Source organism: Danio rerio, chromosome 9 (assembly GCF_049306965.1).
Source record: "Danio rerio strain Tuebingen ecotype United States chromosome 9, GRCz12tu, whole genome shotgun sequence".
Taxonomy (NCBI): domain Eukaryota; kingdom Metazoa; phylum Chordata; class Actinopteri; order Cypriniformes; family Danionidae; genus Danio; species Danio rerio.
The window spans coordinates 7,090,827-7,105,370 of NC_133184.1; the positions used below are offsets into that span (position 1 = coordinate 7,090,827).

Genomic DNA, 14,544 nt, shown 5'->3' on the forward strand with positions numbered 1-14,544 from the left:
TGAGTATTAAACCGTGGAGGTCATAGCGTAAGGTTCAATATTATATTGAGAACCGTGGCATCCCTAATAAATACTGAGTTAATATTTAAAACACTTCTAATAATTACAGGCCCAATGCAAAATAAAGCTAAATAAAATGCTGAATGTAAACATTGTACTTGAATGTTATGCACGCTTCTATCTGCATGCCTGTTGTGGCGTGTAAGATTGTGGTCATCTAAATGATGAGAAAGTATTACCGTAAATGGTGTGTTTTCCAACACCACATAGTAACTAATGGGGCATAATGTGAAAATCAACAATATTTACCTGTAAATATATAACACACATCATTGTTTTCTTCAACTTTAAACAACTCATGCTAAATAAATAGCACATTATTGTTCTGTCTTATGTAAAAGAACTTGTATAGTCTGTTTTGGGTTATGTGTATGGTTAAGGTATTTATAGTGTATGTATTAATAGTAAGATTACCGCTCTGGGAGGTTAGTCATGTATTGAAATTGGCTCTTGCGTCCAGTGTTGTGTTCATATTTAGAATTGTTTTTTGATGTAGCCCTGTGGTTCTGCGAGACAAGACATTTCGTTCCCCTGTATGTCCACACATGTAGCGCAATGACAATAATGCTCGGCTTGACTTGATTATGACTATTTATTTAGTCCAGCATATTGCACAGCAGCACCACTCCTAAAGTAAGTGTCACCACTAACTTGCATTACATCAGGGGTGTCAAACTCAATTTCTGGAGGGCCGAAGCCCTGCACAGTTTAGTTCCAACCCTGCTCCAACACACTTACCTGTAGGTTTCAAACAAGCCTGAAGGACTCAATTAGTTTGATCATCTGTGTTTAGCTAGGGTTGGAACTAAACTGTGCAGAGCTGCGGCCCTTTTGGAACTGAGTTTGACACCTGTGCATTACATGATTACCACTACATTTAGGGCTGAACAATATATTGTTTGTGCACCGATATCGCAATGTGTGTATATGCAATAGTCACATCGCTGGATTAGATAATATACTTTGGATTAAAACAAAATATATTATAAAATGTATTTTTTTTATTATTTATATAATGATGACCGTGTTATTTTGCATTTGAGTGTTCAATATCTCTATTTGAATTCTGTTAGACTCCCCAGAAAACCATAAAGCACTATTTATTTATTTATTTCTGCGTGTAATTTATGCTGATGCACTGCATAGAATAAGCCTTGATCATCCCAGTCTGAATGAATTAAATCTTTTCAAAAAGAGCTATTCAAATCATCTGGTGAAAAGATATTTATATCGCAAAATCAAAACATTTGTGCCGCCCATTACATTACAAACCACTGGAGAGGACAAATTCTTTAGCAGGATAGCTAAATAATAGGATAATTCGGCCTCCACATCAAAGTTCCTGAACGCAAAGAAGATCAAGGTGTTTCAGGATTGGCCAGCCCAGTCACCAGACATGAACATTATTGAGCATGTCTGGGGAAATTATATTTAAATTGTAAAATGCTGCAAAGTCAGATTCTTCAAATTTCGCGGAGCCCTAAATACAGTTTTAATGAAGAAAAACAGGCTTCTTATGTTGCCAAAATAAAATGTTCAGACTTTAGGCTGGTCTTCAGTGATCCATCAGAAATCTTTCTAATATTCTCAATGTTCTAGCATCAATGCTGATTTATTACAGTTGTGCTTCCTAATATTTTTGTAAAATCCCAAATCCCAAATTTTTATTTTATATTAAAATGTTTTAAATAAATATCATTTGATAAATAGACATTTTAATATAACCTCTTTTATTCCAGACATACTTTGTAACTTTTATAAATTTATCTTTATCATTATTTTGATTAATGTAATACCTCACGTCTGAATAACATAAAAAAAAGACGTCACATTTCCTTTATCTTGTATGTTTACACTGCAGATCTCCACACCAATAGAAAACGCTATTTCTTCTGTTATTTACTTAATGCATTCTCTTACAAAACATTTGATGGATTGGTTTTATATTCTACTGCAATGCAGATCATCATAAACCATTTTCAGTATTCTCACACTTTCTAGGACTCTTAAACGCTGTCTAATTGTTAGTAGTTCTTAAGATTATTCTCATTCAAATCTGTAAATCTTTAGATAAGGGTTCTATGAAACACATTCGGAATCCACCTCCTCTAATATTTCCCACCTCTGTTCCTCTTTTAGTTTCAGAAATGCCGAAATAGCTGTAATTATGTAAGACTTTAGATCCTTTGATATTGATTTTTTTTTTCTGCCAGATATTTCTAGATTTCCATTTTTATTGAATCCAAAAGACTCTTCTGATAACGAAAACTTGGATTTACATTCACAAAAATCCATAGGACTATTGGGTGTCTTATTAGGCACTGCATTCATGCTGGTTGTATGTAACATCTTAGTTAGTTACCCAAGTAACAGTGATGTTGATTATCAGGCCTGAATTTGCAAGTGTGTAGCGTGTATAACCAGCTTTGCTGATGCTCAGAAAGTGTCCGCTCACTGGCAGACCCAGAAGGCTCAGCTGAGAGGAAAGTCACTCACACTTCCTGATTAAGCAAAAGGTCAGGATGTGGTTGTGACAGGGGCTGGAGTGTATTGCCGACTGACAGCTGACAGTTTAGAGTGGCGCTGAAGGTGTGTGTGTGCGCTGAAACGCACTAACCTGATGGTCGGCTGATAGAAAGCTCCTGGCTGTCGGTGAGACTCTGGCAAGCTAGTTTGTGTGGTGTGTTTCACCAGCCTGATCTCACTAGGAAATTAATTTATTTTACTGTGAGAAAAGTACCTATTTCTATTAATCGCATCCAAAATAAAAGTTTGTTTTGACATGATACAGGTGAAGTCAGAATTATTAGCCCGCTTTCAATTTCTTTTTCTTCTTTTTCAAATATTTTCCAAACAATGTATAACAGAGCAATGAAATTTTCACAGTATGTCTGATAATATTTTTTCTTCTGGAGAAAGACTATTTTATTTTATTTGTGCTAGAATAAAAGCAGTTTTTGACATTTTTAAACACCGTTTTTGGGACAAAATTATACCCCTTTAAGCTATATTTTTTCTCGACTGTGTTACATTTGACTTTTTTCCTAGTTCTTGGTCTTGCACTTTTTGTTAAGATTTTACATGTATTTGTTCAGGATATGTACAGTTGAAGTCAGAGTTATTAGCCCCCATTTTATTATTATTATTTTTTTGTATATTTACCAAATGATGTTTAACGGAAGGAAATGTTCACAGTCTGATAATATTTTTTCTTCTTAAGAAAGTCTTATTTATATTATTTTGGCTGGAATAAAAACAGTTTTTAATTTTTTAAACACTCTTTTAAGGACAAAATTATTAGCCCCTTTAAGCTATATTTTTTCTAGACTGTGTTACATTTGACTTTTTTCCTAGTTCTTTGTCTTGCACTTTTTGTTAAGATTTTACATGTATTTGTTCAGGATATGTACAGTTGAAGTCAGAATTATTAGCACCCATTTTATTTTATTATTTTTTTTTATATTTCCCAAATGATGTTTAATGGAAGGAAATGTTCACAGTCTGATAATATTTTTTCTTCTGGAGAAAGTCTTTTTTGTTTTATTTTGTCTGGAATAAAAGCAGTTTTTAATTTTTTTAACACTCTTTTAAGGACAAAATTATTAGCCCCTTTAAGCTTGATTTTTTTTCTGATAGTCTACAGAACAATCCATCATTATGCAATAACTTGCCTTATTACCCTATCCTGCCTAGTTAACCTAATTAACCTAGTTAAGCCTTTAAATGTCATTTTAAGCTGTATAGAAGTGTCCTGAAAAATATTTACATTTAGTCATTTAGCAGACGCTTTTATCCAAAGCGACTTACAAATGAGAACAAGGAAGCAATTTACACAACTATAAGAGCAACAATGAATAAGTGCTGTAGGCAAGTTTCAGGTGTGTAAAGTCTAAGAAGGAAAGCATTTGTAATGTAAGATTTTTTTTTTTTTTTTGAGTACAGTTAGTAGAGAGGCAATTGCTAGTGAGGCAATTGCAGACTAGGAAGTGAAGTGGAGACTAAATAGTTGAGTTTTTAGTCGTTTCTTGAAGACAGCGAGTGACTCTGCCGTTCTGATGCAGTTAGGGAGTTCATTCCACCAACTGGGCAGATTGAGTGCGAGCGTTCGGGAAAGTGATTTCTTCCCTCTTTAGGATGAAACCACTAAGTGACGTTCATTCACTAAACGCAAGTTTCTGGAGGGCACATAAATCTGCAGAAGTGAGATTATCTAGTCAAATATTGAGAGAATGTTAAGAGAATAGAGAATATTATCTAGAGAATATCTAGTCAAACATTATTTAGTCATCATGGCAAAGATAAAATAAATCAGTTATTAGAGATGAGTTATTAAAACTATTATGTTTAGAAATATGCTGAAAAAAATATCTGTTAAACAGAAATTGGGGAAAAAATAAATGGGCGCTAATAATTCAGGGGGGCTAATAATTCTGACTTCAACTGTACGTTTTCACATTCTGATTCCAATGCTGAATTATTAAAGTTGCTATAATTCTACTAAATATTCTCAAGAATACAATATTATCTGTTGTTTGAAAGAGTGTACTTCCATTATGGTGCTATTATGTTCATACTTGCATTATATAATGAGCGGCATAAATTGATTTTAAAAGGACAACAATATGGTTTATCACAATAAACTGTTGTGTAATATATCGTACAACAAATATTTGATATCTTGACAGACTTACCTTTAATCCTACCCCTCATTGAGGGATGATCAAATCATACTAAAATGTACGAATGAGATCGCACAAATAAATAGGAATTAAAGCCACTAAATTGATACTCTAGTTCTTCTAAACTGCTTCTCTCACAAGTCATTTTTATACAAAGAGAGTTGAGTGCATGGCACTTTTGAGGCAGTGTTGGCTTCCACTTCCTGATAATTGAACAAGCAGTTTTCATGCTTGAATCTGACTAGTTATTTTTCTCACAGAAAATATGCTTTATATTCTGCTATAAATGTCAATTATTCTGTGAGTCTAAAACAATTATGTGTTGTTTATTTCCCCTCATATGGTTTTAAACCTTAACGCAGTGGTGTTCGAACTCGGTCCTGGAGGATCGGTGTCCTGCCAATTTGACCTCCAACTTGCCTCAACACACCTGCAAGGATGTTTCTAGAAAGCCTAACAAGAGTTTGATTAGCTAGCCCAGGTGTGTCTGATTGGGTTGGAACTAAACTTTGCAGGACACCCCAAGTGTGGGCACCCCTGCCTTAATGAGTTTCTTTCTTCATGTTTTCAATCAATTTCCTTCGGCTTAGTCTCTGATTTATCATGGTCGCCACCGCTGAATGAACTTCCAACGATTTCATCATATGTTTTATGCAGCGGATGGCCTTCCAGCCACAAGCCAGTACTGGGAAACTCCTATGCACTCTCATTCACACACGCATTCATACACTGTGGCCAGTTTAGTTTATCCAATTCACCTAACTAAAACACCCGGAGGAAACCCACGCGAACATGAGGACAATATGCAAACTCGACACAGAAATGACAACTTACCCAACAACCTTTTTGCTGTGAGGTGACAATGCTAACCACCGAGCCACCATGCCGCCCCCTGTTTCTTTCTTGTGTTGCACAAAAAATAGATGATATTTTGAAGAGTGCAGGTTGGTGTCACCCATAGGAGAAATAAAAATACCTTAGAAGACGAAGTGTGCCAGCTACTAGCATGCTTCAAAATATCTTCTTTTGTGTTCAATAATAAAGAAACTCATATGTTAGGAGTGTCATGATTACCAGCGATCGTCTTTCATAAGGTCGCTGGATTTCACTCTCAATAACCATGGACTACAAATCCGCCATTTCTGGACTACATTTTCATACATGCACTCCGGTCACACTCACACATGCTTCCTCATCTAGACTGATTACTTGCACCACCTGAGGATTTTCAGAAACTGATTGCACACACTATTTAAGCTACACACTCACCTATTCACTTTGCCAAGCCTTGTTTACTGTAAGTAGCACTACAACGTGTTTCCTAGTCTTGTTATCCTGTGTACCGACCTTAGCCTTGTTAGCATCCTTGTCTTTGCCTGCCATCTGCCTTTTGACCTTTCGCCTGTTAATGATTACGATTCTGGACCGTCTTCACATACCCGTTTGCACCTGTATTGACCATTGCTTGCCTGACAACGAATAAATCTGCATTGTGGATCTTGCCTTCAGTTGTATGTGTCACTCTCCGTGGTCACAAGGAGCAAGTGATGGGTAATGATGACAGTAAATGATTATTATTGGGTGAACTATCCCTTTTAAAGGAGCAGTTTAAAATCTAAAAATCTAACCTTCTTATTTAATTAATCAGTCCTGGGACATGTGTACTGTATATGAATTCATGGTAACACTTCACTTCAGCAAACACATATTGACTATTAACTAGCTTGTTTGGATGTATTTTAGAAAGCTGTTTGTAAGTACTTGGGAAGCAATTAAAATGTCTTATGCCAGGGGTTATAAACATTTCAGCCCACAACACCCCCCCCCATTATGACAATGCCAGTGGCTCATGACTGCCATTATGGTGTGTAAACTGTAAATATACAAATGTTGCACACACAATAATAGGCCTATATAAACACGAGCACAAAAAGTTCAACAGTCTAACAACCAAGGTTATTATAGTTAACAAAAACAAACGAAAAAACGAAAACTTAAAATAATTGTTGTAAAATGAAATAAAATTAAAAACAAGATTTTTTTAAAACTAGAATTTAACTGAAGCTGTATTGTGTACATACAAAACTAACTGAAATTAAAATTATAGCAAAATCCTCGTCTTTGTAATAATACATAAGCTTGTTGTCTTTAATACATAAGCTTGCTGTAAGCCTTTTAGAAGTAAATGTAAATCGCGCTGCTGGTGTTTGACCCAGATACGTAGCACCTCAGAGTCTGTATCCGCTTGTTAAGTGTGACGTCACGCGAAGCGGCTTCCGGGTCCAATCGCTCTATTAAACTGAATGGGGAGACTCATGAAATGGTAATAATAAACGTTTACAAAGCATTTTAATACGTTCGAAAATCACGATCGCAATACATATGTCCATGCCTAATATCCGATGGCCAGAAAGTGATAAATTTTAACACTACGATTTTATATAAAATTCACTTTAATGTGTGATAGGAATAAAACGTGATCATAAACGAATGATTTCTCCACTTAAATGAATGGCGGCTTGGACCCGGAAACAGTATTACATACGTCACAAACACGTCACCACTTAACAAGCGGATTCCTGCTGCCATTGGCCAGACCAAGCAGTTTCTCCTCCAGTCATCCTCACTGTTGCTCCCGTGTCAAAAACAGCGAGTGGACATGACAGCAGCACGGTGACAGCATTAAAACCAGACGCTTAAACCTATTACTTTAACACATTTGTGCCCAATAATGGGTTTTATCTCTGTATCGTATCGTGAACGAATCTTTTTAACCGGATCTTCTAAGTGAACTGGTTGAACTAGTTCACCAAATCGAACTGAATCATTTAAAACGATTCACGTCTTCAGTAAGCACTTATCCACAAACTAATTACTTTTTAACAAGCTAATACTAATACCTTCAACTAATACCCCCCTCTAACTCGAAATAATCCAATATACACTTATTAGAACAGTAACACTACACTGAGATTAAATTTGAGTAGCGGTTAACCAGTAATACTGCGCATGCGGGATTCATTAAACCAAACACAAACAACACATGGCAGCCTGCTGTGAGGGAACTAAACTTGAACAACTGCAGCGCTGGTAAACCAAGGGCCTAAATGAGAGGATCTGGTGAAAAATGTAAGTTTATTTCATGAGAGAAGATCGTAGTTGAATTTAAATAAGTGAATCATGCTTCAGTTGGGTTGCAAAACTTTACTGTAAGACATTTTTAAGATCATAATGATGTTAATAACTCATTTCTAATAACTGATTTGTTTTATCTTTGCTATGATGACAGCACATAATATTAGACTAGATATTTTTTAAATACAAGCATTCAAATTCAAAGTGTGATTCAAAGGCTTAATTAGGGTAATTAGGCAGTTCATTGTATAACAGGAGTTTCTTCTGCAGACAATCAAAAATATATATTGCCTAAAGGGGCTTATAATATTGACCTTAAAAGAGGTTTCAAAATATTCAAATCTGCTTTTATTCTAGCCAAAACAAAACAAATAAGCCTTTCTCCAGAAGAAAAAAAATATTAGAGGAAATACTGTTAAAATTCCTTGCTCTGTTTAACAAAATTAGGGAAATATTTATAAAAAAAAAATAATTCTCAGGAGCGCTAATAATTTTGACCACAACTTATAATCGTTTGGAATAATCGTGATTACAATTATGACCAAAATAATCGTGATTAGGATTTTTCCCAAAATTGAGCAGCCCTAACTAATACTGAAACTAATAAAAACTAAAGTAAAACCAAGCAATTTCAAAATATAGAAACTTATAAAACCTAGTAAATCTGCCTCTAAAAACGAATTAAAACTAACTGAATTTGAAAACAGAAAAGTCAAAACGAAATAGTCAAAACTATTGAAAAATCCAAAACTATTGTAACCTTGGTGGGCCTAGTCATAACCTTTTAACATTACCTGTCAAAACATCTAACCAAAAGAAATGTAAAAATTGTTTGACGTGTTGTAATGCTTGAATGATTCATCTTCAGGCTGAGAGACAACTTTTAAATTTTTTTTATAACTTTCTTTATTGTTTTTTTGATTTTATAACACAACAACTTACATCTTTGGACTAGCAAACATTCACACCACAATTGACAATAAAGCATGTAATATACAAACAATCCATATATAAATATAGTAATGATAGATTAATACAAAAAAATAATAATAATACAAAAAAATTAATAATAAAAATAAATAAATTTGAATTGAAATTACAAAAAGGAAACAAATAATAAACACAATATTAAATAATAAATAAGAGTAAAGAAAAGTTAAAATAATAATACTCTTCTGTTTTTAAACTTAATTGGTCTAATCCGCTTCAATTTGACTATTTCCTGTCGAATTTTTGTCTTTAAAGTAAGCCATGAAAGGTTGCCAGATTTTATAGAATTTGTCTTCTTTCTTTTTTAGGGAGAATCTGATTTTCTCTAGTTCCATATGTTTCATTACATCTCTCATAAGATGTGTATATGTAGGAGCGGCTTTCAATTTCCAGTGTAATAATATTAATCTTCGTGCTAGTAGACAGACAAATGGAACTATATTTTGTTCAGTACTGTTTTTAGCTATCTCGAAATCAGTAATGCCTAGAACTGCTATACGGGGATCTGGATCTATCGGCTTTTGACCTATTTTTGAGAATGTTAGAAATATATTTTATGAGAGACAACTTTTAATTGACATCAACAAACTTCTTACCGAAGTAACTTTCATCTGAGGGAATGCGTATCAAATTGGTGCGTTTCCCATAATTGCATTCTAGACAACCTAAATATGCATGAAGCCTGAATGAGGCCTGTGAAAAATCCTCGAGAATTATGAACCGGTGCAGTGACTGGTGTTTAATATCCGTGAAATGTCAAGGCTAATAAGAGTGCGGTAATTACAATATCTCTTGAGATGGATTATGGAGCTCTTTAACTGCAGGCAATATGATGACGATTCTGATGATGACCATTTCTGTCTTTGATTTCACTTAACACATTATGATAAACGTGTTGTGATCTGTATCTAGTGATATGTGCCGGACTATAAGAGGCAGATGGATAGGGTTGTTGGTTTTGTAAATGATAGAGCTTGAGTCAGAATTAGCCGTTCAGCCCCAGACTGCTGCCCACTACCTGCTGCTTTGCCTTCGCCGCAGCCAAAAACCCTCCATCCGCCACTGATGCAGCGTATTTGCATTCTCATTCAGCCTTCTGCTCTCTATGTCAGGATTGCGTTGTACTACGGCTACTACAGACTTTTGTAATACTCTGTGCTATTAGATCACAAACTGAAGCATTGAAAATCTTTGGTACACTTTATATTGATGGTCCGTTTGTTGAATTTAAGTTACATTGCATCTACATGTCAACTAGTTCTCATTATATTATAAGTGGACTGTTAGGGTTAGGGTGAGGGTTAGTGTAAGTTGACATGTACTTGCAAAGTTTCTTATAGTCAGTTAAATGTCTGTTAAAGGAGCAGTATTAACAGATATTAAGCATACAGTCTACTAATACTCAAATGGACCATTAACATAGTGTTACCAAATCTTTTAATGGAGTTGGCATGATGCAATTCCAAGAAGAAATGTTGAAAATGAGCTTTAAAAAATGTATACGTATGCCCTAGGCTTGGGCAGTAATACGGTAATATGGTATTTTGCGAAATCTTAAAAAAGCAACGTTATCAGTTTCAGCACTGTTAACAATGCATCTATTTAGAGACCAGGGTTAAATATTAAATAGAATTTATTTAATGGCTAAAAATGTGTATGTGTGGTTATCATCACGTCAAGCTTGTGACGTATCTTTTTAACTAATCAGCTTTCAGCTGCACGTGTAGCTCCACCTTTTGGTACCCTTGCTCATGTTTTGTAACCTTTCGAAAAAGTTTAAAAAAGTGGTACGGTTCAGTTCGGTACGCTTTTTGACAGTGGAAACGACCATAAAAGCGTACCAAACTGTACCGTACCGTACCACTCAGTGGAAACGGGCCACATGTGACCTGGGGCCTGTTTCAGAAAGGAGGTTAAGTGAAAACTCAGAGTATTTTAACCCTGAAATGAGAGAAACTCTGGGTTTTCCGTTTCAAAATGGCAGGTTTGTCAAACTCGAGAAAGCAGGGTAAGTCAAACCTGTTTCTAAAAGAGAGGTAACTTTAACTCGGAGTCAGTTACTGTGGTAACTTACTCTGTGAACCTAACCTGGTCAGGAGCAGGTTTTATAGTTTCAAGTTTAAACTCTGAGTTATTTAAACCTCCTTACTGAAACAGGCCCCTGGTCTCGAAAAAACACAACTTCTGCAGTTTGGCAGTATTTCAGGTTTCAACTAAATGAGAAAGGAGAGGCGGTAAATACAGACGAGGCAATTTTCAAATTGTGCAACAAAATGGTGACCGTGAGAGATGGAAATACCTCGAACCTAAAGTTGCTAATAAATTGTTGCTAATAAAAGTTGTTAATATTGTTGTGCATGTTATTTTGCTCAACAAAATAACATGCACAACAATTATGTAGTCTTAAGTCATAATTATTTATTATTCACGGTAATACTGTATACCGAGGTACAATAGGGAGAAGGTTTGACTGTATCAAAATTCGGATATCGTCCAAGCCTAATACGCACTACTAAGTAGGATAAACTTTTTACACCGTTAAAAAAAATTGCATAAACTATGATGAAAACATATTTAACAAATATATTTTAGCATGGGCATCAACAAATCTTGTGTTTTTGTTTTAACTCATCAAAAATGAAACAAAACGTGTGTGAATGTGTGATGGGATGACATTAATGGACAAATCGATGGATCGACCACATTGTAAAACATCTAAAATGTTTTGTTCATTCGAAAATCCCTTATCTAAAGTCAGTCATTAAAGACCTGTCATGAGCATCTACGCTCCCAAAGAACGATCTCGCTCCTTCAAAACCCACCATACATCATGGTTTCCGCTACATTCATTCTTCCATGGCGGGGCGCCACGACAAAATTCATCCCGCCATGGCTACATTACAGCTTCTCGTTCAAAACATTTTTTTTAATAGGTGATAATCACACCAAAACGTATTGAAGGGGAAGTTAATTATAACAGTGTGAACTTTTCTGCAACTGTGGTAGTCATGTGCGTCATTTGTTTAACCCTTTAATGTGACGTGCTGACTGACTGGTGCGTGATGCGTGAGGCAGCAAATATGACGTATAGCCGTTTCACTTTACTTTAGGGTGCATTAATGCTGCTCTGCAGGTCTAATGAAGAAATTCATAAATATTCCTAGCAAATCTAATAAATGCTGGAAACACGTTACATAAACGCACTACATCGCACTTCAACAGTGTTTATTTGATAGCGCACAAGAAGATCTGCGCGCACTTGAAGTAGCTTATATTTGAGGGGGCCTGCAAGAAGTTTTGTGCACGAGCAGAGGAATCCGCATGCTCGTAGGCTATTACATAAATGCAATCTCCACTTATAATACTGCGCTCACGACATTTGCTATTGAAATAATAACGCCACAGGTTGGTAGATATGTGTAAATAAGGCCTGCCGTCACAGCTGGAAATAATCCTAGAGGAAACACTGTACATTTATTGCATTTTGTTATCGTTCTCTTAATAGTTAAACAAATAGTTTATTGTAAAAGAAAGTGTCCAAGGTGCCTTCTCCTACTGCAGGAAAGTCCATTCTTTTTTTATTCAGTTTTATCCTTTCCATTTTTAGTTTGACAGTTAATTGACAAGTTTGACTCAATGGATGGAAATGGTGCTTTATTCACAAATTATTCACAAATTAAAGACATTGTATAACACTGAAGGACTTAATTCCCTAAAAACAACTGTCCTAGTTATACTTTATCCTGCTTATTACATAGCTACTTGCCACAAAACATTGTTCTGAGCTGTAATAGTTGAATGGTTCTTTATTTACCGCAAAGCTGATAGAAACAAAAACAGTTAATGGAGGATGTGGATGTAAATATACGCATTTGAACGTGTTCACTGACAGTCACGGAGATTCAAAGAACCTGTATGGGCCTTAGTGGTTGTTATCTCGGAATAACATACCTTCGAATGTCACCACTGACCAATCAGCATCAATTATTCCAGACAGCTGTGTAATAACATTAGGTAATGCACAAAGTAAACATGAACTAACACTGAGCAACTTTATTTCCATTAACTAGTGTTAACAAATATAAAAAAATACAGTAATGTATCGTTCTTATTTGAGGTATTTGTTATTAATTTTGTTCACAGCTCATATGCCTTCATTTATCAAATGATTGTGTCCAGAATTGTGTAAACTAAATGTCTAAGGCAGGGGTCACCAATCTCGGTCCCGGAGGGCCGGTGTCCCTTCAGGGTTTAGCTCCAACTAGCCTTAACACACCTGCTTGGTTGTTTCAAGTATACCTAGGAAGACCTTGATTAGCTTGTTCAGGTGTGTTTGATAAGGGTTGGAGTTAAAATCTGCAAGACACCGGCCCTCCAGGAACAAGTTTGGTGACCCCTGGTCTAAGGTTTTAACGTCATTGGAAATCCTCTTTAGCATATTCCAACAACATCCTGCTTGTGAACCATTTCCTTTCAGTCATAAATTATCCAGCTATAAACATAAGACAATTCTCTGGCACTTACTCTCTCTGATTGCGGTTTTGTCATTGCGTGTGTTCAATTATAAATGCCCTCCTATGAAACCGCATAAATAATGCACTTGCATGCATGCCTACAACATCTTGAGATCAAACACAGGTCTTACTGTTTGGTTGTCTCAGGTTAACAGCCTCAGGATCTACAGATTCTTGACTCTCCAGACAGTTGGTGACGCAAATACTGACTCATCTTCTTTTGTCCCCTTTTCTTTCTCCTTTTAGATTCAGAACTTTTAGACTGAAACAGAACCTGGATTACTGGAAAAACCTTTAACACAAAGTGGGATTGTAAGAGCTAATCCTATTGGTGACTGGAGCCAAGATGGCGGGAAGAGAGCGCAGTCCCCGCCACAGGCCCTGGTCTGTGTACAGAGCTAACACATTTGATTTGTCTTCTGAGATGATGGGGTTGGCACTCACAGGTGAGGAATAATTTACTTCTGATTTAGTTATCATAATTATTTTTCGGGGTTTTCACCTTTAATGGAGAGAACAGTATAGAGTATTGACACGAGAGCATGGGGAGCAGAGAGAGTGGAAGGATCGGCATAGGACTGTGAGGCGGGAATTGAATTCGAGTTGCCGTAAGCACCTGTGTGAATGTGTTGACGCACCAACCACTACACTATTGGCGCATACTTTTTTTGCCTTTGATTTTTTACGGTTAAATTTTGCAAATAAAAAATACCTTGCTGAATGGCTTAGCACTAGTGTACTAGACTATGTGTGCCTTGGCTACTTTTCTGACTGGTTTAACTCTAGTGAACTAGATAATGTGTACCTGGTCTACCTTGCTGACCAGTTTAACACTAATAATGCACACTGTATGTCCTCATCACAAAAAAAATGTTAACGTGAATTCCATTTAAACCATTTGAACTTTGGAATTGACTGAATGAAACATGTTTAAGCAGACACGTAGGGGTGTGTGATATGACATTTCTTGATTGTGGCTCATTAAAATATCTTTACCGTCTGCTTTTGAAATGTTGGTGTATTTTGCTACAGTGCTCATTGTATTTGGTGCAATTCTGGCACCTCTGCCTCAATATACTGTCTTTTTTTTATATATTTTGTTGCCTTGTAATGGTTTGTTTTAAACTAATGAAATGTGTTTGGCTGTACTGCTCGGACAACTTGTA

The 14,544-nt window shown here is 35.8% G+C and overlaps 1 protein-coding gene across 4 annotated transcripts in view; it reads left to right on the forward strand.

Moving 5' to 3' along the window:
- inpp4aa (inositol polyphosphate-4-phosphatase type I Aa) overlaps positions 1–14,544 on the forward strand; it is a 70,749-nt gene that overhangs the window by 18,308 nt on the left and 37,897 nt on the right. For all 4 annotated transcript variants that reach the window (XM_073912210.1, XM_073912211.1, XM_017357717.3 and 1 more), the window contains exon 2: positions 13,625–13,824. In XM_073912210.1, the coding sequence (XP_073768311.1) occupies positions 13,725–13,824 (100 nt within the window). In that variant the 5' untranslated portion in view covers positions 13,625–13,724. The remainder of the gene's footprint in view (positions 1–13,624; positions 13,825–14,544) is intronic.